General features: G+C 42.3%; 2 protein-coding genes across 30 annotated transcripts in view; one reads left to right on the top strand and one right to left on the bottom strand.

Moving 5' to 3' along the window:
* The window catches only part of LOC309852752 (uncharacterized protein), a 642,676-nt gene that overhangs the window by 457,885 nt on the left and 160,225 nt on the right, over nt 1-24,566 (top strand). The window lies entirely within an intron of this gene.
* Nucleotides 1-24,566, bottom strand: part of LOC309852777 (KRAB domain-containing protein 5-like) — a gene marked incomplete at its 3' end in the record, with an annotated part of 579,551 nt that overhangs the window by 481,020 nt on the left and 73,965 nt on the right. For 12 of the 29 annotated variants that reach the window (XR_014305378.1, XR_014305379.1, XR_014305380.1 and 9 more), the window contains 2 exons: nt 22,539-22,665; nt 21,956-22,051 (listed from right to left, as the gene is read on the bottom strand). The exons of 6 other annotated variants lie outside the window; for them this stretch is intronic. Coding sequence is in view for 11 of the 23 variants with exons in the window: in XM_082710062.1 (XP_082566188.1) it covers nt 21,956-22,051; nt 22,539-22,665 (223 nt within the window). Of the gene's footprint in view, nt 1-21,158; nt 21,811-21,955; nt 22,052-22,348; nt 22,490-22,538; nt 22,666-24,566 lie in introns of those variants that run through there. 11 more of the 29 variants (XR_014305376.1, XR_014305377.1, XR_014305383.1 and 8 more) reach the window with 4 other exon arrangements.

The following is a 24,566-nucleotide window of genomic DNA, read 5'->3' as shown; positions in this document are numbered from 1 at the left end:
CTTGTCTCTGTAAAGTTCTGGAGCACTCTTTTCTCAAACCTGTGAGTATCCCTATGATTGTTGCCTTTAGTTGTACATTATGTATGTTACTGATAACTGCATCCCTTTGATCTCTGGTCATGGCCGTATTTTTTTGTTTCTTTTGGGATAAATTCTTCCATCACGGTATTTTGTCTAAGTCTGCCTTCCTCTCTGTGTTAGAAAAGCCAGTGATGTGTCCTGCTACATCCTTCTAGTCAGTGGTCCGCAGAGGCTCTCCTTACCTTATGTAGACAGTATTTGCTCCTGGGTCTGAATGTGGTCAGTTTTAACGAGGTGAGCTCTGGCCTGCTTGTGAAATGAGACCTGAAGTCACCTCCACCAGAACGGAGGTTGTGCAGAACTCTCTGCTCAGGAGATGTGGTGTGGGCAGGGGCCCACCTTTCTGGGCCTGAGATAAGCTAGACTGAGATGGTCAGTCCAACCAGAGCACAGGGGCCTGGGGCTTAGGAAGCAAGCCAGACAGCCAATGTCCTCACTGACTGGGACACTGGGACACTCCTCTGAGATTATGCTACAGGGCAGGAGAGGGAAATGGTGCCATCTAACTCCTGTGTTTTTAGACACATATCCCACTGAATGTTTCCTCACAGGGAAACACTCCTAGACTAGTGAATACTCTTACCACTGTGTCTCCCAGTCATTCTTCTGATCACTGTCTGCAGGTTGTCTGTACCCAGGTTGCTTGCCTTCCTTCTCTCCAGGAGTAGCACAGCACCTTCTTGGCTCTATCCCAGCCAAGCCTGCTGGCCTTTAAAACTCTAGGCTTTAACACCTGCTAGTTCCAAGAACTCATGAAATTCATCCACTCTTGTTTTGCACACCAGGGGCTTTGGAGAAACATTCTTCTTGTGCGTTCCCTCTGTCATGCCACTATCTCCACAACCAGGGATCCCTGCCTTCCATAGCACTATAATTCTTCCCTCCCTCAACCATGTCTCCAAACTTTCTGCCATCTATGATGTGGCCTCTTTACTCCTTTAACTTGGGGAGTATGATCTGTCAGTCTTCATGGCCATTTCTGGAGTACTGAGGGTGATTTGGTACTTATCTAATTGTGTTCCTGAGATGTGATGAGTCTAGCATCCTCCGATTCCAAGGCCATTTTCCTCTCCTGGAAATCCTTGTTGTTAGAAACCTGTGAAAAGGGGTGCCTGGGTAGGTTAGTGGGGTAAAGCCTCTGCCTTTAGCTCAGGTCATGATCCCAGGGTCCTGGGATTGAGCACTGCATCAGGCTCTCTGCTCAGTAGGGAACAAGCTTCCCCCTCTCTCTCTCTGCCTCTCTGCCTACTTGTGATCTCTGTCTGCAAAATAAATAAATAAGATATTTGAAAAAATAAAAATTCCCTGTGAAAACTAAAAAAAAAAAAAAAAAAATTACAACACTAGAGTATACAAACCGAACACATAAAAAATTTGTTGTTTCTACATAAAAAAGAATTCCAAAAGTTAAGACATAATACATTTAGAGGGTCTTCCCCCAAATAAAATGCTTATAATTCAACATAATGATATCAAATCTGGAACAATGAAAACTATGAATAGTGTGCAGGAATTGAAAGAAGAAATAAGTGGGAACACATCAATGTTCTTTCACTCAAATACTTAAGACTATTGACCTATCAATAAAACTTCAATTGACGGGGATGCCTGGGTGGCTCAGTTGGTTAGGCGGTTGCCTTTGGCTCAGGTCATGATCCCAGCATCCTGGGCTCTAGTCCCACATCAGGCTTCTTGCTCAGAAGGGAGCCTGCTTCTCCCTCTGCCTCTGCCTGCCTCTCTGTCTGCCTGTGCTCACTCTCTCTGACAAACAAATAAATAAATAAATAAAATCTTTAAAAAAATAATTGACCTACAGATTTAATGTACTCTCTATCAAATTCCCAATGCTGTTTTTGCAGAAAGAACAAAATGTACCCTAACTTTACATGGATGTCACAGGATAACACATACCCAGAATGATCTGGAAAATTAACAGCACACGTCATGATTTAAGGCATACTGCAAAGTCACAGTTACCAAAATAATATACTACAGACATAAAGATAAGCATAGAATAAGGGAAGAGTGTAGGTGATCTAGACATATAATTCTCCAATGTTAACTGTGCATGACAATCAACTGAGACCTTGTTAAAATTCATATTCTGATTTTGATTTCTGGGTTGGGTCTAAGTTTCTATATTTCTCACAGGTGTGCAACTGATGCCCACATTTTCAATTCCAAGGTTCTAAATTCCATAAATGAATAAATGAATAAATGATGAATGGATGAATGAACAAATGAATGAATGAATGAATAAAATAAAAATCATGGATGGGGCTGCATCAGTTGCTCAGTTGGGAAAGCATCTATTTTGGCTCAGGTCATGATCTCAGGGTTTTGGGACTGAGCCCCACAGCAGGTTTTGTGCCTCTCTAAAGATACACGAAGGATGGAGATAAATCAAAGGAGTAGTTAGTTCTAAGATCATGGCAATGGGAATCCATCACAAGAAACTACTTGCGGACATGTTCCACTGAAAAACAAATCATAGATTTTATACGTCAGTACTAGTCATGACAGTCCTGCATGGAGAACCATCCCCCCTCCTGTTAAGAGTAGAATGATGTGACTGGCATCCACACAATGGAACAGGATCGATCTATTCTAATGAATGATGCACAGTAACATGCAGGAAAACCAACCAATTCACAAAGACAGAGAAAGAAAAAAAAAGCCAAATATAAGAGTCCCCATTGCCTGATCATATTTCTACAAAGTAAAAAAGGGAGCACAGCAATCCCTTGCCTTAGATGCTGAAACAGTGCTGAGCTTAGGGGAAAAGTTACTGAGACCTCAAAAGGAGTTAAGAGGACAATATTGTGTTTCATTACCTCGATGGCTTATACAGATGAGAAAAGTTTGTAAAATTCCATCCATGAAGCTCTTCTCTTATGATCTGCACATGTGACTCTACTTTCCTTTTTTTAAAAGATTTTATTTATTTGACAGACTGAGATCACAAGGAGGCAGAGATGCAGGAAGAGAGAGGGGGGAAGCAGGCTCCCCATCAAGCAGAGAACCCTATGTGGGGCTTGATCCCAGGACCCCAAAACCATGACCTGGGCTAAAGGCAGAGGCTTAACCCACTGAGCCACCCAGGTGCCCAAATAAATAATTAAAAAAAAAACTTAAATTAAAAAATAGACACAGGGGCACCTGGGTGGCTCAGTGGGTTAAGCCTCTGCCTTCAGCTCAGGTCATAATCTCAGGGTCCTCGGATCAAGCCTGACGTCGGACTCACTGTTAAGTGGGAGCCTGCTTCCCTCCCCCCGCCCCCCTGCCTACTTTTTATCTCTGTCAAATAAGGAAATAAAATTGTTAATAAAAAAGTAGAAATAAAAGCCTCATCATCAAAAACCTAGATATTAGTATTAGCAATATACATATACTAACAAACTGAAATTAAAATAGGAAGGAATTTCACACTGTGACTAGACTTTAAAAGCATGCTTTAAAAAAATGCATGCTTAACCCTGACAGCATGATGAACATGGCTGGCAGCACAGACGCAATTCCTCTGGAAATCGGCCATTATCCCGTGTTTCCGTACAAACCCCCAGACCCTTTCTGTGAGTGGGCTGCAGGTTTGGAGGCCCCGACCTGCTGAAGCCTCGTTGGCTGGCAAAGCAATGAAGCTACAGCTGCCCTTGATCCCCAGTTCTGTCTGCACGTTCTGATTTGGGTTTGAAGTGTGGAGGTCAGTTCACACAACAGAATGAATGTGAGGAGAGGAAAATTTGTTCTCCTCACTCCATTCTCCATTCCTTGGTTTGTTGAATACTTAAAATGAGGTAAGACAGATTCATGAGGAAAAAAAAAAAAAAAATCCTAATTATGAACGCCTGAAAGACATGAGGCTCAAAGACAGGCAATGGAAGCTTGCATGCCACCGTGACTTAAAAAAAGGAGGGAAGGATTTAGAATTGCAAACATGAGTCATAAACTTACAGGAGAATGGAAAGATGAAATCTACACTGAATAATGCTTTGCCCCTCCAGGTAGACAACTCTTGAGGATGTAAAAAGTTAATCTTTGGTGTCAACAGTCTTTCTGATGGAGGTCCTCCATCTAATCGATTCTTGGTATGTATCACAGACAAAGAAGGTAATTTGTACCTTCTATTTCTGCATACTTGGTACTTTTGACACCTTCAAGAAGCAGGGCAGAGCGGAGAACCCAGAAGAGCCCGGGGGCAGAAGTTGGGACTGCTTAGCTCCCTGGATCAGCCATCTTGGAACACAGGTTTTCCTTATCACTACAGGACAGTTTTCTTCCTCAGTTGACACACGTCCTAGTGATTTACAAGGAAGAAGCTTTCTTATCATATCTATAGCCTAACTTCCAGAGACCCATTAACTCAGTTTCCTGATGCCCTAACATCACCCTCCCCTCCATAAAATTGAGGGAGGCTGAGGCAGAAGGAAAGGTATGTAAAATTAAATTTCTTCTAAACCTGAAACCAAATCAAAAGGATGTGTGATAGAATACAACAGTCGTCCAGGAAGATGGTGACTGTCTTCATATCCGTAGCTCACTGGAGGGAAAAACAGCCTTTGCTTGACAATAACCAGGTCCCTATTCTCTTGAGAGTCTTCTTTCACATATGACAGTCCTTCTGGACCCCCGTTTGTCCTCAACTCCCCAGCTCCCAATTATATAATCAGTGACAAATCAGGAAAATGAGCAGCTCTTTCTGCTTAGGGGTCCTGTCCCGGTGCTTTAAGAAACCACCGATTTTTTTTTTTTAAGATTTTATTTATTAATTTGACAGAGAGAAATCACAAGTAGACAGAGAGGCAGTCAGAGAGAGAGAGAGAGAGAGAAAGAGAGAGAGGGAAGCAGGCTCCCTGCTGAGCAGAGAGCCCGATGCGGGACTCAATCCCAGGACCCTGAGATCATGACCTGAGCCGAAGGCAGCAGCTTAACCCACTGAGCCACCCAGGTGCCCCAAACCACCGATTTTAAACAAAGACATCTCAAGAATTCTTTCTTGGTCCTCAGTTCCAGATTCCACCCCACTGAACCTCACCTATATTCCAAAACCCCATCAAGTTCCATATTGCTTATTGGTGAATGGACAGAGTCACAAGAGCCTTTAAGAATGTAGCAACCAGCACTTATCGACACTTGCTAGATCCTTATCCTAACTATGCAGGCTGTAAGTCAGTCTTCTGGGCTAAAAGTGAGTGTTTTGCTTCTATATCTCATCTTTTCACCAAGTAACAACTTTCTGTCCTTAAGTTACTTTTTTGTAGCTCCAAGTATTCTTTGGATTCCACTTCATTTGCACATAGTATTGGTTTCAGCAGGAGAATTTCTATTCTCCACTTACATACAACACCCAGCAGTCATCACGGTGTGCTACTTAACCCATCACCCATTGCATCCACCCCTCCCACCCACTCCCTATCCAACCACCCTTAGGTTGTTCTTGACAGTTAAAAGAGTCTGTTCTGTAAGGGTACCTGTGTGACTCAGTCATTGAGCATCTCCCCTCAGCTCAGGTCATTATCCCAGGGTCCTGGGATCAAGACCAACATTGGGATCCTTGCTAAGTGGAAAGCCTACCACTCCCTCTCCCCTTGCTTGCGTTTCCTGACAAAATCTTTTTAAGATTTTATTTATTTATTTATTTATTTATTTTTAAAGATTTTATTTATTTATTTGAGAGAGAGACAATGAGAGAGAGCATGAGCGAGGAGAAGGTCAGAGAGAGAAGCAGACTCCCTGTGGACCTGGGAGCCCGATGTGGGACTCGATCCTGGGACTCCAGGATCATGACCTGAGCTGAAGGCAGTCATCCAACCAACTGAGCCACCCAGGCGTCCCTAAGATTTTATTTATTTATCTGACAGAGAGACATCACAAGTAGGCAGGGAGGCAGGCAGAGAGAGAAGGGGAGAAAAAAAGCGAAATCCTTCTTGAATATGGTGATTTCAGTGCGGTGTAGAGAAATAAGGCATCTGACTGGGAAGATCTAATGGAAAATAACATGGCATGTGATGAAACCAAAGAAATTTGTTACTTGAATTGTATTGTAACTTCATTTTGGTGAGGACTAGTCCTCTTCTGATTATAAGTCACAGATTCTGAGAGGGCATGTGGTTCTGCTTCTTTTTGTGTACCTAAAGTGGCCAGAAATCAGTGCTTCTGATTTCCAACTTGCAACACTTGGGCTGGACTATTTTCAGGCAGATATGCTCACTGCCTCTCACTGCTGAACTGATTCTCTAACAAATCCATGCCATGTAAAGAGGAAGAGCCTAGAACTGTACTTACTACCAGGCTGAGGAAAGGGAGAAATGTACCACACAGCAGTGAAGCAGCTTCCCTGAAGGATCACTCAACCACACTGGATCTGACCTTTACTGGGGTGATCTACATAGGAAAGGAGGACTTGGAAGCAAGTCAGCACATGCCTTGCTGATCTGGCCTATTCCACTGTCCAGAAGGCTTCTTCATCTCAAACATCTATTCTACCTTGTGACATTTTATTTATTTATTTATTTATTTATTTATTTGACAGACAGAGATCACAAGTAGGCAGAAAGGCAGGCAGAGAGAGAGAGGGGGAAGCGGGCTCCCTGCCAAGCAGAGAGCCCGATGCGGTGCTTGATCCCAGAACCCTGAGACTATGACCTGGGCCAAAGGCAAAGGCTTTAACCCACTGAGCCACTCAAATGCCCCTCTACCGCATGACATCTTAAAGCTGCCCACATGATTGCATTCTCCAACACCCTCCTTCATCCCTCGTCACGAATCTAGGCAGGGATAGTACAGTAATCACTGACATCCAACAGGATTAATCCTCAGGAAGACACAGAAGGTTGATCAAATCATAAGGATAAAGCAGGACCTCCCCACTCCTGAAAAACCAACATTTGCCATTTCCTTTTCCAATTACATGTATTCATCAGATGACATTCAGCAAGAGCTGCCTGTGCCTTTGCAGTGACTAAAGGGAGCCACCTCCGGGTCTGTCCCCACGTGGGAAAGATTTCCTCACATTTCCTTTCAATAGGCCTTGTCTTTCTCTCAAAGGATGGTGCCTTCCTCAAATTTTACTTAGATTCACATCCCACATCATTCATGTTGGAATTAATACCCATCGGCTTTCCATCTGTCTAATCTCAATGAAGCATTTTCTGAGGACACTCTCTCCATAGGACAGGCAAGAAAGAATGGTTGTGGTGCCTATGTAGCTGGAAAGAAAAATGAGGGCAAATACAACTGGAGATCTGGAGATAACTTCTACATCTAGGGAGTCCCTAGGGAACTTCTGGACACTTCTCCTCCTCTACAAGCTAATTCTTCATCTTGAATATTTTCTGTCTCTTCCCTGGGCTACCATCTCACTCCTATTGGGATAGATTTCTCTTTCTTATGGGGTATCTATGACACACATAACATGGTCATATGCACATGTGTACCTCATAGACACATCAAAATACCACTCAGTGTAGCACATGGGGCACATGCTTTCATTTGGGGCCATGGTGCAGTGCTAGAGAGTCCCAAGTCTAAGTCCAGAATATGCCATTCCGACTAAAACAGATTTAGGGAAGGCCTGGGGGAGGGGGAGTCTTCTCTATGGGTCATGGGAGGGAAGGCATTGCAAGAAATAGAGATGGGGGTGCCTGGGTGATTCAGTGGGTTAAAGCCTCTGCCTTCAGCTCAAGTCATGATCCCAGGGTCCTGGAATGGAGCCTCTGCTCAGCAGGGAGCCTGCTTCCCTTCCTCCTTCTCACTGCCTCCCTCTCTGCCTACTTGTGATCTCTGTCAAATAAATAAATTAAATATTTTTAAAAATCTTAAAAAAAGAAAAAGGAAAGAAATAGAGATAGTGGCTCACAAGCATGGAGTGCAGATGCCATATGAGATGTTCCACTAATTTGTCACTCTGCAGCATGCTGACTGGGGAATGCACTCATGAGAAGGGTTCCTGTCAGTACAAGGCCCCTGCAAAATTGCTGGCTACACAAAATCAATGCCAAGTAGCAGCATCATGGAGTACATGAGCTAAAACATCAAAAATACCTATATGTCACGTGCTTCAGTAATACACCCACAGTACCATCATCATATTCACAGAGAGAAAATCATAGGATAGACTAGGGGAAAAACAATCACATTCCCTTAAACCTTCAGAGCACTGGGAAAATGGATTCCTAAGTAAATTGTTTTACTCCAGTACCAAACAGGTGATTGATTCCATCATTTACCTGCAACCTTGAATGAGATAGATTAACACTATAGGTAGGATAACACCTCATTCATGACACACCCATATCAATACATGAAAAACCACTAGGTTTTATTAATGAAAATATACTGTTTACACATACAGTAAGTTATGCATTTCAAATCCAGTCTATCATCACTGTTCGAAATACAGAATACACGTGTGCAAAACCGTTCAAGTGTTGTCGGAAGGATGTGGAGTACCTATTTCCCAAAATTTCAGGACTGAGGTACATTCCTAAGAAATGGGTATGTTTAGTGGTATGACACTGTAGGGAAGAGTAGCTACCCTCCTTCAGTCATCTGTCAGGATTTCCTCATTTAACCACATCAAGTCATACTTTAATGATTTTGCTTACAAAGACACATCAGTAGCATACTGCCTGCCACCTCCTTTTTCTTAAAGAACAATTAGTAAAACTTATTTCTAATATTGAGGAAGTTCTTTACTTTAAAACATGGAGCAGTATGTGTTCTGAACACCTACTTCATAGTAACATACATCAATGTTGTAACCATAAGCATCTCCACTGAGATTTTCCTCATATGTTGTATATTATATGGGCTTACATCTTCTGTGGAAAATTAGGCCTGTGTGCGCCCCACTTAATGTAGCAGGGCATCTAGTATCTTTAATGGAGCAACAATCAGCCACATGGTCTTCCCGACTCAGTAGGGATAAAGGGATTTTCGGTAGAGATTTCAGAGTAAAATAAAATTGTTTGTCACAAGTCTCAAATAAGGTCAATGTAAAAAATGTTAAAAAATATATTGAAATTAAACACATGTAAAAGCCTATCTATTAAATCTGTTGAAACAGAATAGTATGTACCTTTTCTGAGTGTTTGATTTTTCCTTGTAATAACTATTTTCTTTTTTTTTTTTTAAGATTTTATTTATTTGACAGACAGATCACAAGAAGGCAGAGAGGCAGGCAGAGAGAGAGGAGGAAGCAGGCTGAGCAGAGAGCTCATGCGGGGCTCGATCCCAGGACTCTGGGATCATGACCTAAGCCAAAGGCAGAGGGTTTAATTCACTGAGCCACCCAGGTGCCGCTGTAATAACTATTTTCAGAGTAATGTCTGAATTGAGTTCCTTCATTCGTTACATTTATTGGCACCTGAGTTAAATTAGAAGTCATCTAAATATTTATGTCTTTAAATTTACTTTATTTAATGCACTCTCTGGTGTTTGCTCCAGTGTGTATTAAAATGAAGGTCTTTCCACATTCATTAGTTCCAAGGGTTTGAATCTAGTAAGCATTTTGTGATATTGAGTAAATACTGAATTCCAGAAAAGGCATGTCTTGTCCACTTTCTTTACATTTTAGAGTTCTTCTGCTACATGGTAACTATGACTTGAAGTAAGTTGGGAGTTCCAGTGAGAGGTCAGGTACATTCTGTGTAAAGTTACTCTCCTATATAAAATTGCTGACATGAAGTCAATGAAGAAAAGGCCATAGATGTTTTCACACATACCTTATGGCTGTAGATTACTCTCCACTTATGAATTTGGTGATGTCGAGTAAGGTTTGAGGGCCACATAAAGGTCTTGCCACATTCTTCACATTCGTAAGGTTTCTCTCCAGTATGAATTCAGTGATGTGCAGTAAGTCTTGAGCTGTCATGAAAGGCCTTGCCACATTTGTTACATTGGTAAGGCTTCTCTCCAGGGTGAATTCGGTGATGTTTAGTAAGGGATGTGACCCACATAAAGGCCTTTCCACAGTCATTATATTTGTAAGGTTTTTCTCCAGTGTGAATTCGGTGATGTTTAATAATATCTGAGGATATCTTAAAGGCCTTGCCACACTGTTTACATTTGTAAGGATTCTCCCCAGTATGAACTCGGTGATGCTGAAGAAGCCCTGAAGCCCTCTGCTTAAAGGCCTTGTCACATTCTTGACATTGGTAAGGTTTCTCTCCAGTATGAATTCTGTAATGTTGGGTAAGCACTGAGCTCTGGTTAAAGGTCTTGCCACATTCACGGCATTAGTAAGGTTTCTGTCCCGTATGAAGTCTGTGATGTTGAATAAGGTCTGCAGGGTGCATAAAGGCCTTGCCACACTCTTGACATTGGTAAGGTTTCTCTCCAGTATGAACTTGGTGATGTTGAGTAAGCTCGGAAGGCCACATAAAGGCCTTTATGGCTGAGAAGGAGTCATCAGGACTTCATTTCTCCATGGACACACAACATGGCACACAATGTACTGAGCAGAGTCTAATAGATAATTCTGTGGTATGGTCATAGTGTAGCACCAATCAATTTCCTGTACCTCTAACAATCAGGAAAAGGGTCACATGAGCTCAAAATAAGCAGAACCGTGGATTTCGAAACAGAAAACTGAAATGAACCAACTCTAGTACAGTAAAAAATAGGAACGTATCAACCACAGGAAGAGTTTGCCAGAAATGATTAACAACATTGACAGCCCATGAACTAAATATAGAATAAAGAAAAGTGAAACTAAAATGAGAGGTGAAAAGGCAAAAGGAGAACATAACTGACTATAGGAATCAAATAAGTGGCAACAGTGGATAATCAGGGACCACAAACTCACACCAAAAGAGGAGTATAAATGTAAAAAAAAAAAAAAAAAAGTATAAACAATTTAGACTTCAGCATTCAGAAAACAAAAACAAAAAACCAAAAAGTGATCTATAACCACAAACCAGAATAAAAGAGAAATAAAAGAAAAAATCCAACAAACAAAATTTGTGTGCCAAATGAATTCACTGGATATTCAAACAGACACAGAAGGAGAAAGGACTGCAAATCTGCTCAAACATTTCCAACGAGTGTCAATCAGGAGAACTAAGAGAACACTCTCTCTGTGACACCAGCATTACCAGCTCATGAAAGCCAGACAAAGACACTACAAACAACAAAGTTTACAGGCTACTGCCTGTGACGAATATTCACTCAAAGCCCACAAGAAATAGCAATCTGAATCAACAGCACATTTTCCCTTTTTACAAGATTATCAAGTGGGAATCAGAACTGGAATTAAGGGTGCTCCAACATACAGAAAACCATAAATTCAAGACTCCACATTAACAGAACGAAGGGCAAAAATGACATGATCCTATTAAGGGAGACAGAATACAAATATGGGGTATTGGACAACATGTCATGCTAAAAACACTCAAGGTAGAGAATGAAGGAAACCCCAACCTAATGAATGCCACAGATGTATGAAAAGCTGAAACCTATTCAGTAGGGACAGTCTGCAAGCTTCTCCTCTATGATCAGCAGGTAATGAATTGACCCCACCACTGCCTTTGAGTAGAGTACAGGATTCTCTATACAGAATAATTATGCAACCATAAATATGGTAAAGGAATCTAAACTAAACAAGAAACAGTAAAACTATTTCTGTTCACACATGACATGATTACAGAAATCCCTAAAAATCATCTTAATTTTTTTACTATTTTCAGTCATTATTTGTTTCTTTTTTTTTAAATTTTTAAAGATTTTTTTTATTTATTTGACAGAGATAGAGAAAGAGGTCACATGGAGTCAAAGAGGCAGGCAGAGAGAGAGGAGGAAGCAGGCTTTCTGCTGAGTGGAGAGCCCAGAACCCTGGGATCATGACCTGAGCCAAAGGCAGAGGCTTTAACCCACTGAGCCACCCAGGTGCCCCTTGTTTATTTCTGCCAGTTTCCTGAGTACACTTTGTTTTTTATTTTTGTTATGTTATACAATACAGGTAACAAAAAATTTCCACCAGAAGAACTAAAAAAGGAAGACATTTAGATGAAAGTTAGTAGAGAGGAATGCCTGGGTAGCTCAGTGGGTCAAGACTCTGCCTTCAGCTCAGGTCATGATCAGCAGGTAATAATCAGCAGGTAATGAATTGACCTCAGCAGGGAGCCTGCTTCCCCCTCTTGGCCTGCCTCTCTGCCTACTTGTGATCTCTCTGTCAGATACATAAAAAAACATTTTTTTTTAAAAGAAACTTAGTAGAGGAATGAAAATAATGAAGGAATATCTGAAATAAATAGATAGCACATTAATACTAACAAAATACCGAAAGTAATGCCATTTTGATCAAAAATAAAACTGGCAAAACTCTAAATCCCACAAACTGCTATATAATAATAAATACAGAGGTGCCTCTGCCTTCAGCTCAGGTGAAGGATTCCATAGTCATGGGATGGAGTCCCCACAAGGGGCTCCAGACCTGACCTGCTTAGGCTCCAAAATCAGTAGGAAACCTGTTTCTGCCTCTCCCATTCCCCATACTTATGTTCCCTCTCCTGCTGTGTCTCTGTCAAATAAACAAAATCTTTTTGTTTCTTTTAAAAAGATTTTATTTATTTATTTAACAGACAGAGATCACAAGTAGGCAGTGAGGCAGGCAGGGAGAAAGGAAGGGAAGCAGGCTCCCTGCTGAGCAGAGAGCCTGATGTGGGCTTGATCCCAGAACCCTGGGATCATGACCTGAGCTGAAGGCAGAGGCTTTAACCTAAAGAGCCACCCAGGCACCCAAAATAAACAAAATCTTAAAAAACAAAACCAAAAACAAATAGAGTAATTTAGAACAAAAGAAAGATAATTCCTAAAAACAGACAAGTTATTAAGAATAAATTACTAGGGTCATGATCCCAGGGTTCTGGGATCAAGCCCACATCAGGCTCTCTGCTCAGCAGGGAGCCTGCTTCCCTTCCTCTCTCTGCCTGCCTTTCTGCCTACCTGTGATCTCTGTCTGTCAAATAAATAAATAAATAAAATCTTAAAAAAAAAATTACTAACCTTGAACCAAAGAATTTGGAATTCACCTTAGACCAATAAACAGCATGAGGTCTGAATTTGGAAGAAATACTCTCCCAGCACAGAAAAGCACAGAAAACAAAACAAAACAAAACAAAAACAAAACAAACAAACAAAAAAAACAAAACTGGGAATCTTACTACTTTTGATGGTGGCAATGAGCTACCTAAATAAATCCTGTGTTAGGAGAACCTGGTTGGCTCAGTGGGTTAAGCATCTGACTTCAGCTCAGGTCATGATTCCAAGGTCCTGGGATTGAGCCCTGCATAGTGCTCTCTGCCAGCGGGGAGCCTGCTTCTCCACCTCTCTCTCTACCTGCCTCTCTGCCTACTTGTGATCACTGTCTGTCAAATAAATTAATAAATCTTAAAAAAAAAAAATCCCATGTTACATGATTCTTTTCCCTCCCTCGGTTCTGATTCAGTATTTCCCTTTATTTTGCCTTTTATGTGACAGTCATTCTTCTGCTCCTTCCAGCCTTCTCTTAACATCAAGCCTGTTTCTAATCTAGCTTATTGCATTGTTAATCTACATTTGATTTTTAAAAAGACATATATTGGGGGATGGGGGTCCTAAGAGTTTGGGTGGGAGCTAGAGAGAGATTGAATCACATGCAGGCATCACACTGAGTACAGAGGTTGACTTGAGCCTGGATTCCAGAACCCTGAGATCAAGATCTGAGCAGAAATCAAGACCCTGGGGCTTAATGGAATGAGCCACCCAGACACCCAACTTTTTTTTGTTGTTGTTGTTGACTCTTATCCCTGTGGTAAAGTTCTCACTATTCTTTTCTCAACTCTTTGAGTGTCATGATTGCTGCCTTAAATTCTCCATCAAACTCCTTACTACTGTTTCCATTGCTTCTCTGGCCCCGGCCTTACCTGCTGGGTTTCTTTGGGATAAATTCTTTCACCTGGTTTTTGTCTAACTCTCTAACTTCCTCTATCCATTAGAAAACTCAACAATGTCTCCTCTATCCTTCAGGCCAGGGGTCTGCAGGGGCTCTCCTTGCCTGCTATGGGCAGTGTTTGGTCCCTGGCCGGAATGTGGCCAGTTTGAACTAGGTGAGCTCTGCTCCACTTGTGAAAGGAGACCTGAAATGAACTCCACCAGGATTGTGGCCCTGCAGAATCCCTGCTCAGGAGATATGGTGTGGGCAGGTGCTGACCTTGTTGAGCCTGAGGCAAGCCTCACTGAGAAGGGAAGCCTACTCAGAACACAGGAATAGGGCCTGGTGTAAGCAAGGTAGACAGCCAATGTCCTCACTGAGTGGGGCTCAGTCTTTATACTACAGGACGGGAGAGGGAAATGGCTTCATCCAAATCCTGTGTTCTTGGAGCCACATGTCACTGAATGTTTCCTCTCAGGAATGTGCTCCTAGACTACTGAATACTCTCCCCACTGTGCACCCCAGGTGTTCTTCAGATGGCTGTTTCCATGCTGTGAGCCCCCAGGTTGTTTGCCAGCCTTCTCTCCAGGAGCACCCCAGTGCCGTCCTAGTTCTATCCCATCCAAATCTGCTGCCCATTAAACTCCAGGCTTTAAGATGTGCTGGTTCCAAGAACTCATGAAATTCAGCCCTTTCCCTTTCCAAGCCAATGGCTTTGGGGAAGCTCCATAGGCATCCCCTGAGTGCTCCTCTGTCATGACACCTACCGCACAGCCGGGGCTCCCTGCCCTCCACAATGCTATACTCCTCTCCTCCCTAAACCATGTCTCCACACTGTCTCCATCTTCCATGTGGCCTATTCTCTCCCTTCACTTGGGAGTCTGTCCTGTCACTCCTCAACCCAAATGTCTGGGCATTTAGGATGACCTGACAGTTGCCTAGTGGTGCTCATGACAGGACACATGAGTCTAGAATCCTCCTACTCTACTGCCATTGCTTCTCCTGGGAATCCTTATTGTGTTAATCCTGTTAAAACTCATACGGATTTTATAAAGCTGATACACAAGCCAACACATAAAAATTAGTTTTGTTTCTACACAACAAAGAGCAATTCCCAAAACAGGATCATACATTAAGAGCAACAAACCACCCAATCCAAATTTACCACAGCCACCGTATTCATGGAAATAACTCCGTCCTTGACAACAAATGCAGGTGTAATCTGCTTCCGGTTGCAACGTTGGATTTTGTAGCTTGGATCCCCTGCATCCGTGGCCTTTATCAATTTTAAGTTTCCCCTGCATCTGTATTAGTACCCATGTCTTCAGGCTATAGGATCACTTGTTTCAACTTAGGCTTCCTCCTGAAAACTGACTTTGTGTAAAATGAGTACAGTTATTAAAGTTGGTTGCACTTTCTGGTCTTCCCAAAAGAATCCACTTACACAGAAAAGCCTTCCTGACATGTGTGGCCATTATTACACACTCTGTAATGGTGAGACATGAGAGAGAACACACTGTAGGGAAATAGACTTAAGAAGCTCTCACAGAAATGACTGTTCTTCCATGTACCCCCTGAGCTGCTCAGCCTGTGAGGACCACAGGCTCTTCTTAATCTGCCAATTTACTTCTTCACACTGCTGTGTAGATGCTTGTCTTTCCCCTGCTCTCTCCATTCTACCACTATGCACCTTTATCTTCACTGTGGTACAGATCAGTTTGCTTTCCTAGGACTTTATCCTACTACAAATACTTAGGATTAGCTTATTTTGCACAGTTGGTTTACTTTGTTTGCCTGCACCTCCTTAAGACACTACTTTAGCCTATAAAGTCATATGCTTCTCGGTATCTATCTTGCTTTCTTTTAAATGTTCCATTAGTTCAGGTGTAAAACATGGGGACTAGACGGCTCTATAGGTTCTATTCTGCTCACTACCAAGTAGCTACCATCTGGCACCATAAAATGCTGTCATTATACCACTCAACGAGTTCCCTATATTCTGTTATCCCCATGACTCATTATTCCACAACTGGAAGCATGTGCTTCCCATTCCCATTCCCTCATGCTGCCCATCATCCTTCTCCATTCCACACCAGTAACAGTCAGGTTACTTCTTATATTTATGGGTCTGTTTCTGCTTCTTTCATGAGTCTTGTCATTTGTGACAACGTGGTTTAAACCACAAAGTATTATGCACTGTCAAGTAACTCAGACAAAGACAAATACCATATATATTCACTTAAGTGTACAATCAAAACAACAACGTAAATGAACAAACAAGAAACACACTCATGAATATCTATTTTGTTTTAAATAAAGTCCATGGATAATCCCAAGAATATGAAAAGCCCAAGATGACACACATTCTAAACTGTGACCAGGTGGCCTGTAACCATTTCCCAATCCTGGCAGACGACAAAAGGTTCCCAGGTCAAAGTCTAAGCATCTTATGACTTGTGACTCAGCAAACATCATAAATGTCTTCATCACACTAATTCCACTGGCCATTTGCGCACCCGCAACTGATACCGGGAGACACTGCACATGAGGTGGGTTTGAGTCACTTCTGTGAGACTCTGAGCATAGGAAACCCTAGTATCATCAAGGAACATTCAATGTATCTGCCTAGTCCTTTGTCACAGAAAGAAACATCTGTTTTCCTGTACAATAAACTCATCTGTCCTCTACCCAAGAGCCAGATGCATTCACTATATTCCCAAGCTTTTTTATACACAAACGTGTGGAATGACAAGTATTACTAAAACATCAACCAAGGAAATGCTCACGCAGATCATGACATCACTACATGACTTCAAGGAATAGTGACAAGACTGTAGAAGGCACATATATGAATGTATGATTCGGGGCAGGTATCCACAACAGCAACCAATACATTTTCCTTCATGATCTTTTGCTGCTCACCTGGCAGTGATATACAGTCACATACAGTGTAGATCACAAAGTCAATGTACCTGGAAGGTTTGACTTTAAGACGCTTCCAATAATTAGCCATAGGGCTACTTGTGAAGGTCTGGAAGACCCCCAAGATGCACTCTGTGCCACCAGGGACACATCACTGGCTACTCTGTCAACCTAACAAAGAAGTGTGCATCCAACATCATGTCAGAAATCTTTCACCCAAAGGCTGTCAGTGTGGGTCAGACTACATTACAGGCAATCTCCAGTGAGTTGCCTATGCTCCCCTGTCTGGCAATAAAAGCTGTAGAACTTCTCCTATCTCCAGTGAAGTAAAGAGCGACAGTGGTATAACATCTATCAGGTTGCCATGACTGCAGGCACAGCCTGCACCACAAAGCTTATGGCAACTGCCCAGCTCCTGGAGGCATGTCTTCTATGGGAAAAGAGGAATAATCATTGATCTGAGCACAGAGGCCCATGGAAGATCTTTGACATCACAACTGATATTGGGTATGTGGTCCTGGGAGACTGCTAACACCACTAGAGGGGGAAGACATAAAGATGAAACAACAGAGAAGTCTGATACAAGATCATGGCCATGAGAATCTATATATCAAGACATGACTTGTGTAGGGAAGCCTGGGTGGCTCATTCAGTTAAGCTTCTGACTAAAAACTGGGTCCTGGTACAGGGTCTTGGGAAAGAGCCCTGCCTGGGGACCCTGCTCAATGGGGAGTCTGCTGGTCTCTCTGCCTCTGGCCCTCCCCTAACTTGTATTTATTCTCTCCCTCTCTCAAATAAAGAAACAAAATCTTAATATGATTTGTGTAAGCAAATGAAACGAAAGCATAATACACATTTTCAGAATACATTTCACTTTATTAGCCAAGTGGGGAAATAAAAATAGAAAACCTCAATCACAAAAGAAACCATGGAATATGTTAATTTCTAATACCTTTCTGGCTAAAATTTTAAATATAATGATGTGTTCAGAGAAACACAAGGGATTCTTTCTCTTTGATATGGTTTAAAAAATTTTTCCTAAGATCAAGAGAAATTTTTAAAAAAATATTCACTAGTATCTGACACATTCCTTTGCACAGTCTGTCTCACGGTTACTGATGCTGTATCTGCTATTAATGTATTCCATGTTCTAGAGTTTATGGGTCAGTGGTAATACTATTGTCTTCTAACAGAAAGAAATCATGTAGATAAAGGAAGGTATAGGGAACCTCTCACTATTGGTCGAGTCAGGGTTTGAATCTGGGTGCCTACACAGGAACAGGAAGCACACAGTACATATGCCCTTCTAGAAGGTGACCCATGTTCGGATTGTTCCTTTTCTCTTTGACCCTCAATGGTTCACCCAGCCGTCCTCACACAGAACAGCTTCCATGAACGGACACTTCAAAGTGAACATTCCAGCCCACACCACACATAGGTAGCCTGAGTGGTTTCCTAGTTGAATACTCAGAAGTAGACACAAAGGTCACGCATCCTGGAAATGGCCACAGGAAAGGCCCAACACACACCAATCCACTTTCATGCCTGGAGAACCAAGACTACACAGCTGTGTATCTCACTACATTACACACTGGCTACTACCTTTTCTGAAGAACACAACTATGAATGTGTCCCAAGATATAGGTTCTCAAGGTCTAGTCCCTACATAGCCACCTGAGATGGGGTAAGGACGGAAAGGTTGGTGGCTGCCCCCAGAGCTACTGACATGGTAATGTAAGGCTGGGCGATCCAAGATTTACAAGTGCTACCGGTGATTCTGACCCAGGACAATTTGCACAACCTCTGCAGGAACCAAGTCACAGGTCAATCCTGAGTTATCCCCGCAGAAGTCACTCTCAGAAACCCTCAGTGCTTGTGGTCATGTACTGTCTGGACACACATACACAACATCCACAACACACAACATACACAACACACATTTCCTTTATTCATTACTAAATCTGACTCTAACAGAGACAAGTGAGTGACTTGCAGATTCAGTGATCTGGCTTCTTTTCACCTGCCTGACATGGGAAACCTCTAGAGGAGGAATCAGGGCACCTGTGGAGGCAGCGTGGGGGCTACTCAGACAGGTGAGCTCCTGCTCAAACAAGGAAGAGACGACAGAGCTGAAGGCAAAGAGGGGGCAGGGATCACTCATTCTAAAGTAGTAACTCCTCTTCCTGAAACTGGGAAATAACAGGAATGCAGACTTGGCAAATGCCCAAGTCATGTGTGACAGAACCCAGAATTGCTATTATTAGTATTCTCCTGAAGAAAACAAGTCTATAATCCTGGGCCCTTAGACTGTTTTTGTTTGTTTGTTTGTTTTTGTTTTTTGTTTTGTTTTGTTTTTTAATTCCCAAATACTACTCCAAGATCACAACACATTCAAAGAAAAAGAAAACTATGTTCCAATCAGAGGAACAGGGAACAGGGAACAATAAATCTCCAAAACTGGCCCTAAGTTAATAAAGGCCCATACAGGGCGCCTGGGTGGCTCAGTGGGTTAAGCCGCTGCCTTCGGCTCAGGTCATGATCTCAGGGTCCTGGGATCGAGTCCCGCATCGGGCTCTCTGCTCAGCAGGAAGCCTGCTTCCCCCTCTCTCTCTACCTGCCTCTCTGCCTACTTGTGATCTCTCTCTGTTAAATAAATAATAAAATCTTTAAAAATAAATAAATAAAAATAATAAATAAAGTCCCATACATCAGGGGGGGAAAAAAAAAAGAAAAGAAACAAACCAAAACCAGACCAAACCAAAACCAAAACAACAAGAACAACAACAAACCATAAGCACTTCAAATTATAATGATAAAAATCCGCATGGAGGAAAAAGAGAAGACAACAGGTAACTAGTAACTAAACGTTATCGGAAAAGGAAGCATGACCAAAATGTAAATCCAGACAGACAAAAAGTGTTACACCCAGGAACCAGAAACTGAGAGTCCCAGAATACAATTACTGAATTTAAAAATACACTAAGGGATCAGCAACAGACTTGATGAAGCAGAAGAAAGAACCAGAACTCTTAAAAACACTTTTTCTAAATTCTCTACCGAGGGGACCAAAGAAATGGGTGGAAAAGGAGAGAGTCTGAGGGACTCGTGGGACACCAACGAGTGGTCCAATATGCACATTAAGGGGACCCCATAAGGAGATGAGGGTGACCTATGTGGAAACAAGAGACAATTCAAGCTCTTGTTGAAGAGCTTGAATTCTTCAACAAGTTATAATCTGTTTTTATATAATTTGTTGAGTTCTTCAACAAATATCACAGATGAAAAGAGACTTCTGAAACAGTATGCCAAATGCACTTGACCTTGTGCAAGAGCTCCTAGAAGAACAGTAGTGGGATTCCCAGCAGTCCCAACAAGAATGGGGCCGCCATAATGTACTCAGCTACTAGAAGATTGAAAAATACCACAAAGAATACTTTATCAGGCAGAACTCTTTTCCACAGATGTAAAAATGAAGACATTCCCAAGTAAAGACCCCTCTACGTTTACTAGTATACCTGTCTTACAAGAATGATTAAAGGAACACTCTCTCAATGAAATAAAAGGATTCTACCCAGAAACTGAACCAGATGAGATCCTAAAGTTCTCCGCTAAACATAAGTATTTAGACAGTTATACAAACCTGTAGTGTTGGAATTACCTAGGTCACATTTATTTCTGCCACAGAATTTTGTTTTTAAAAAAGTATAAAAGTCATTCATGTAGGTCATAAACTACACAACATAAATGTTAGAATTTGTGACATTGGTTAGCAAAGTGGGAGCAGGGGTGGAGACAGGAAGAAGTGTTTTGTGGGCAATTCACAATACTGAGATTCAAAAGCTTTGTTTTACCTATAAGTTGTTTAAAGGAATCTCTAAGGTAACCACAATGAAAATACTCACAGAAGACACAAAAATTAATGAGGAAGGTACCAAGGCACATCATAGTGTAATATAATTAAAGATAAAATAAATCTTTCTTATTTTTTACCGAAACATGATACACAGATGTAAGGCATTTCAAAATTACTTTCAATTCCAGGAACTCTTTTTTCTCATGCTGAAAGAAAACAATTCACCCAAAAATACATGATGAAATTAATTCTATGTTGATGACAACTTACCTAGACACAGTATAACATTCACTCACTGCTCACCAGGGAGAGAAATTAACAGTAGGAATCACAGAGCCTGTATGAATGATACACAAACACAATCAAATACAGATAATTTTATTGGCAAAAAGCATAAAGCTTATCCTTTTTTTGAGTTACATAAGTGAGACTTTATTAAAGGCTCCAAGTTCTGAGTTCTAAATGTGCTAGTCCCCCAACAGCATTACTTATGTGAGAAGGCTAAGAAACAGAGACATTGCATTATTTCACCACTGAGGAATGAACACAGAGAGAAGAAATTTCTGAATCACATAACATGGAAAAAGAAAAAAGAAAAAAGAACTTTTGAAGGGACACAGAACTGCACATTGTCTCATTTTAGGGAGGTGGTTTGTTATCTGATGCAGTTATTAAATGTCAATTTTCTAAGAATAAGATTAAAGCCTCCATAACTTTACAAAGCATAAGCCAGAAAACATTATAAATCTGTCTCCAGTGTTCTGGAAATTTCTGCACCAAAACCCAGTGTGCATACAACTACCCTGACCTACTTGTCTCATGATGAAAATCATAATTAACAACAGTGAGGGCATACAAGTCCTCAGAAATAGGATGACTTCCCCAGGGCCTTCAAAGCAATGGAGAAGCTCTCAGATTAGGGGGCATCCCCCCTCCAAGGAGAACCTCCTGGTCCTCCCTGTGGATGTGGCAGACCACCACTAGAGCTGAAGGAGAATCCTTAGAGAATGCAAGAGCTTGATAATGTGGGAGAGTAGATGTCCCTCTGGGAGCATGAGAGAAATAAAACCGGGCATGTCTCCAGCTGATTTTCATTCAAGGACAGCTAGTGGAACCACAGCTTAAGGTCTATGTTCCTCCTTCAGACTTGGACCTCCCCTCTGTCATCTGCCTCATTCATTCCCACCTACCTGGATGGAAGCCTCCGGTCTCCTTTCTCTTCACATCCCAGAGCTGCTTCTCTTGCTCCAAAAAAGTGATCAGGTCCGGCTTTGACACAGTGAGACCTGTTTACAAGGAAAAAGGAAAATGACTATTGCCAGAGATTCTAACTTTCCATCAGGATTGTGTTCAGCACAGAAGAGAGGATATTGTACAATTCTAGAAAATGGTTTCCCAAAAGCTATTGCCCTACAGTCCCTTTAGAACACAGAGGAGGCATTTCCAATGTTCACATCCTGACCTGCACTTCCAAGCAGTAGACATAGTAAGAAGGGGAAATTTCAGTTTAACATGTGAACAGCACCATTCTCTGCCACTAAGTGTTTAGAATTGCAACTCATCTACAGAAGTGGGGGTATTACCTTGAGAAGCTAAAGATGAAAAGGCCACATGATGATGGCTTTTCTCTACATGTACAAACCCCTCCTCACTCCCCTCTCTGTCTGGATCTGAATTCCAGTTATTCAAACAGAAATTGTCCAAGAGACAATCTTCACAGGAAGCAGAAAACCCAGAGTGTGGTTTGGGGAATCTGGAAGGAGTCTTCCTCACCCAAGAAGCAGAGGTGTCCATAGTTCTCCAACATCACATCCCTGTACAGTTGCCGCTGAGTGTGGGTCAGGTGTCCCCACTCCTCCTGAGAGAATTCTATGGCCACATCCTTGAATGTCAGCTGTCCCTGCAATAAATACCACAGTCACCAAGTGGCCATTGACACAGCTCATGATGGTTCCTAAGATGAAAGAGGGAGTTAATATTACTAGCTAAACCCAAGACCTGACTTTTCCTGCTCCAGGACATGAGTGTGGAATAAAAGAAAAACCCATGAGACAGAGGGCAGTACTGACTGACCACCTCCACTCCCAGAAGTCAACCCTACCAACTACAGAGAGGTGAGAGCGCTCCTTGTCCAGTGCACACTGCTGGCATGCAGGAGAAGAACCAATGTTCCAGAAGGAATTATGAGATATTTCTGATGTGAATCTTGGTGTGCAGGAGTGGATGATGAAGAAACAATTACTGAGATGTCTTCGGTACCAAAGCTGTGGTCTTCCTGATGATGCAGAGTAATAGGCCCCACAGGTCAGAGGCATTGCACTGTGAGTAGGAACCCAGTCTGCGCTAAAACGGTGAGTGGCTCAGGAGTGCAGCCATCAAGAAGGAAGCTGGGGGCGCCTGGGTGGCTCAGTGGGTTAAAGCCTCTGCCTTCGGCTCAGGTCATGATCTCAGGGTCCTGAGATCAAGCCCCACATCGGGCTCTCTGCTTGGCAGGGAGCCTGCTTCCTCCCTCTTCTCTCTCTACCTGCCTTTCTGCCTACTTGTGATCTCTCTCTGTCAAATAAATAAATAATCTTAAAAAAAAAAAAAAAAAAAAAAAGAAGGAAGCTGAAAGCACGGTTCCCAGGACCTTGAGGGCCCGGCTGGTGTGATGATGAGATCACTTACTACTGTTGAGGGAAACACCTTGGACAGAGGACCTGCAGATCTGTATCAGTGGGGGACATGCATGGAGGATGATGGCCAACATGCATTTGGGGGAAAAAGATAAAGAAGATTCCAAAGGGATTTCCTTATGTTAAGGAGGACTCTCAGAATCCCGGACCTCTGGTTACTGAGAAGTTAAGGCTGCTTTTCTCCTCTAATTAAACATCAATCAACATGAAGGCAGTTGTGAATTCCAGGAAGAATGTCCTACTCTGCCTACTCAGGTATTTACCAATGGCGCCGAGTGGAAGGAAATTTAATGTTATGCACACCTCTTTTGACTTGGTTCTTCTCAGAATCTATGATCAAGGGCACTTGGTTAAGCGTCCACCTTCAGCTCAGGTCCCATTTCCAGGGACCTGGGATGGAGTCCCACATTGTTCTCCCTGCTTTGCGGGGAGTCTACTCCTCCCTGTCCCCCTCCACTACTGTTCATGTGCACTCTCAGCCTCTCTCTCTCAAATAATAATTATTAAAAAAAGAAAAAAAGGCTACAAGCAAGAGAAACTCAGACAAAGCGATTTCCAGTTGAACTGTGATGATCTCTGCATACTGCACGTTCCCTATAAATGATTGAGAGAGAAAATATAAACATAGCAGGGGAGGGATCTGGCAAAGAGCAGCGAGACAATAAATCCAGTTTACCCCAAGCATAGGAAACAAAGTGATCTCGGTGTCAAGGCACACCCAAGGACACACTATCACTGTATTTTTTTTGTGGTCTGAAAGCAGGAATTCAGAATAGGAATCTCATTATGAAAACAGAGGATATATATACATGTCAATCACCTACAGTTTCTGTAGCGGCTGCTTTGAGGCAAGCGGGCTTGAGTAAAGGCATGGAGAACGGGCCCCAGTGAGCCCAGACAGGCCCATCTGGGGACTCACCTCAAAGGAGCCACAGACCCGAACTAACCAATGAACTACTGACAATAAAGGGCAGTGCTCAGAATAGGGAAACTTCCCTTAGCCCCTAACTCCTCACCTTCCTGCACTAAAAAGAGCCCCCACCACACCCACTGCTCTTTGCAGATATCTCTCTGCTGCCGCCTGCCGCCTGCAGGATATTCTGTGAGCTGGAAAGAGCGTGGTTCT

The sequence above is a fragment of the Mustela nivalis genome (genome assembly GCF_964662115.1).
Source record: "Mustela nivalis genome assembly, chromosome: 18".
NCBI lineage: Eukaryota > Metazoa > Chordata > Mammalia > Carnivora > Mustelidae > Mustela > Mustela nivalis.
This window is presented reverse-complemented; position numbering and strand designations above follow the sequence as displayed.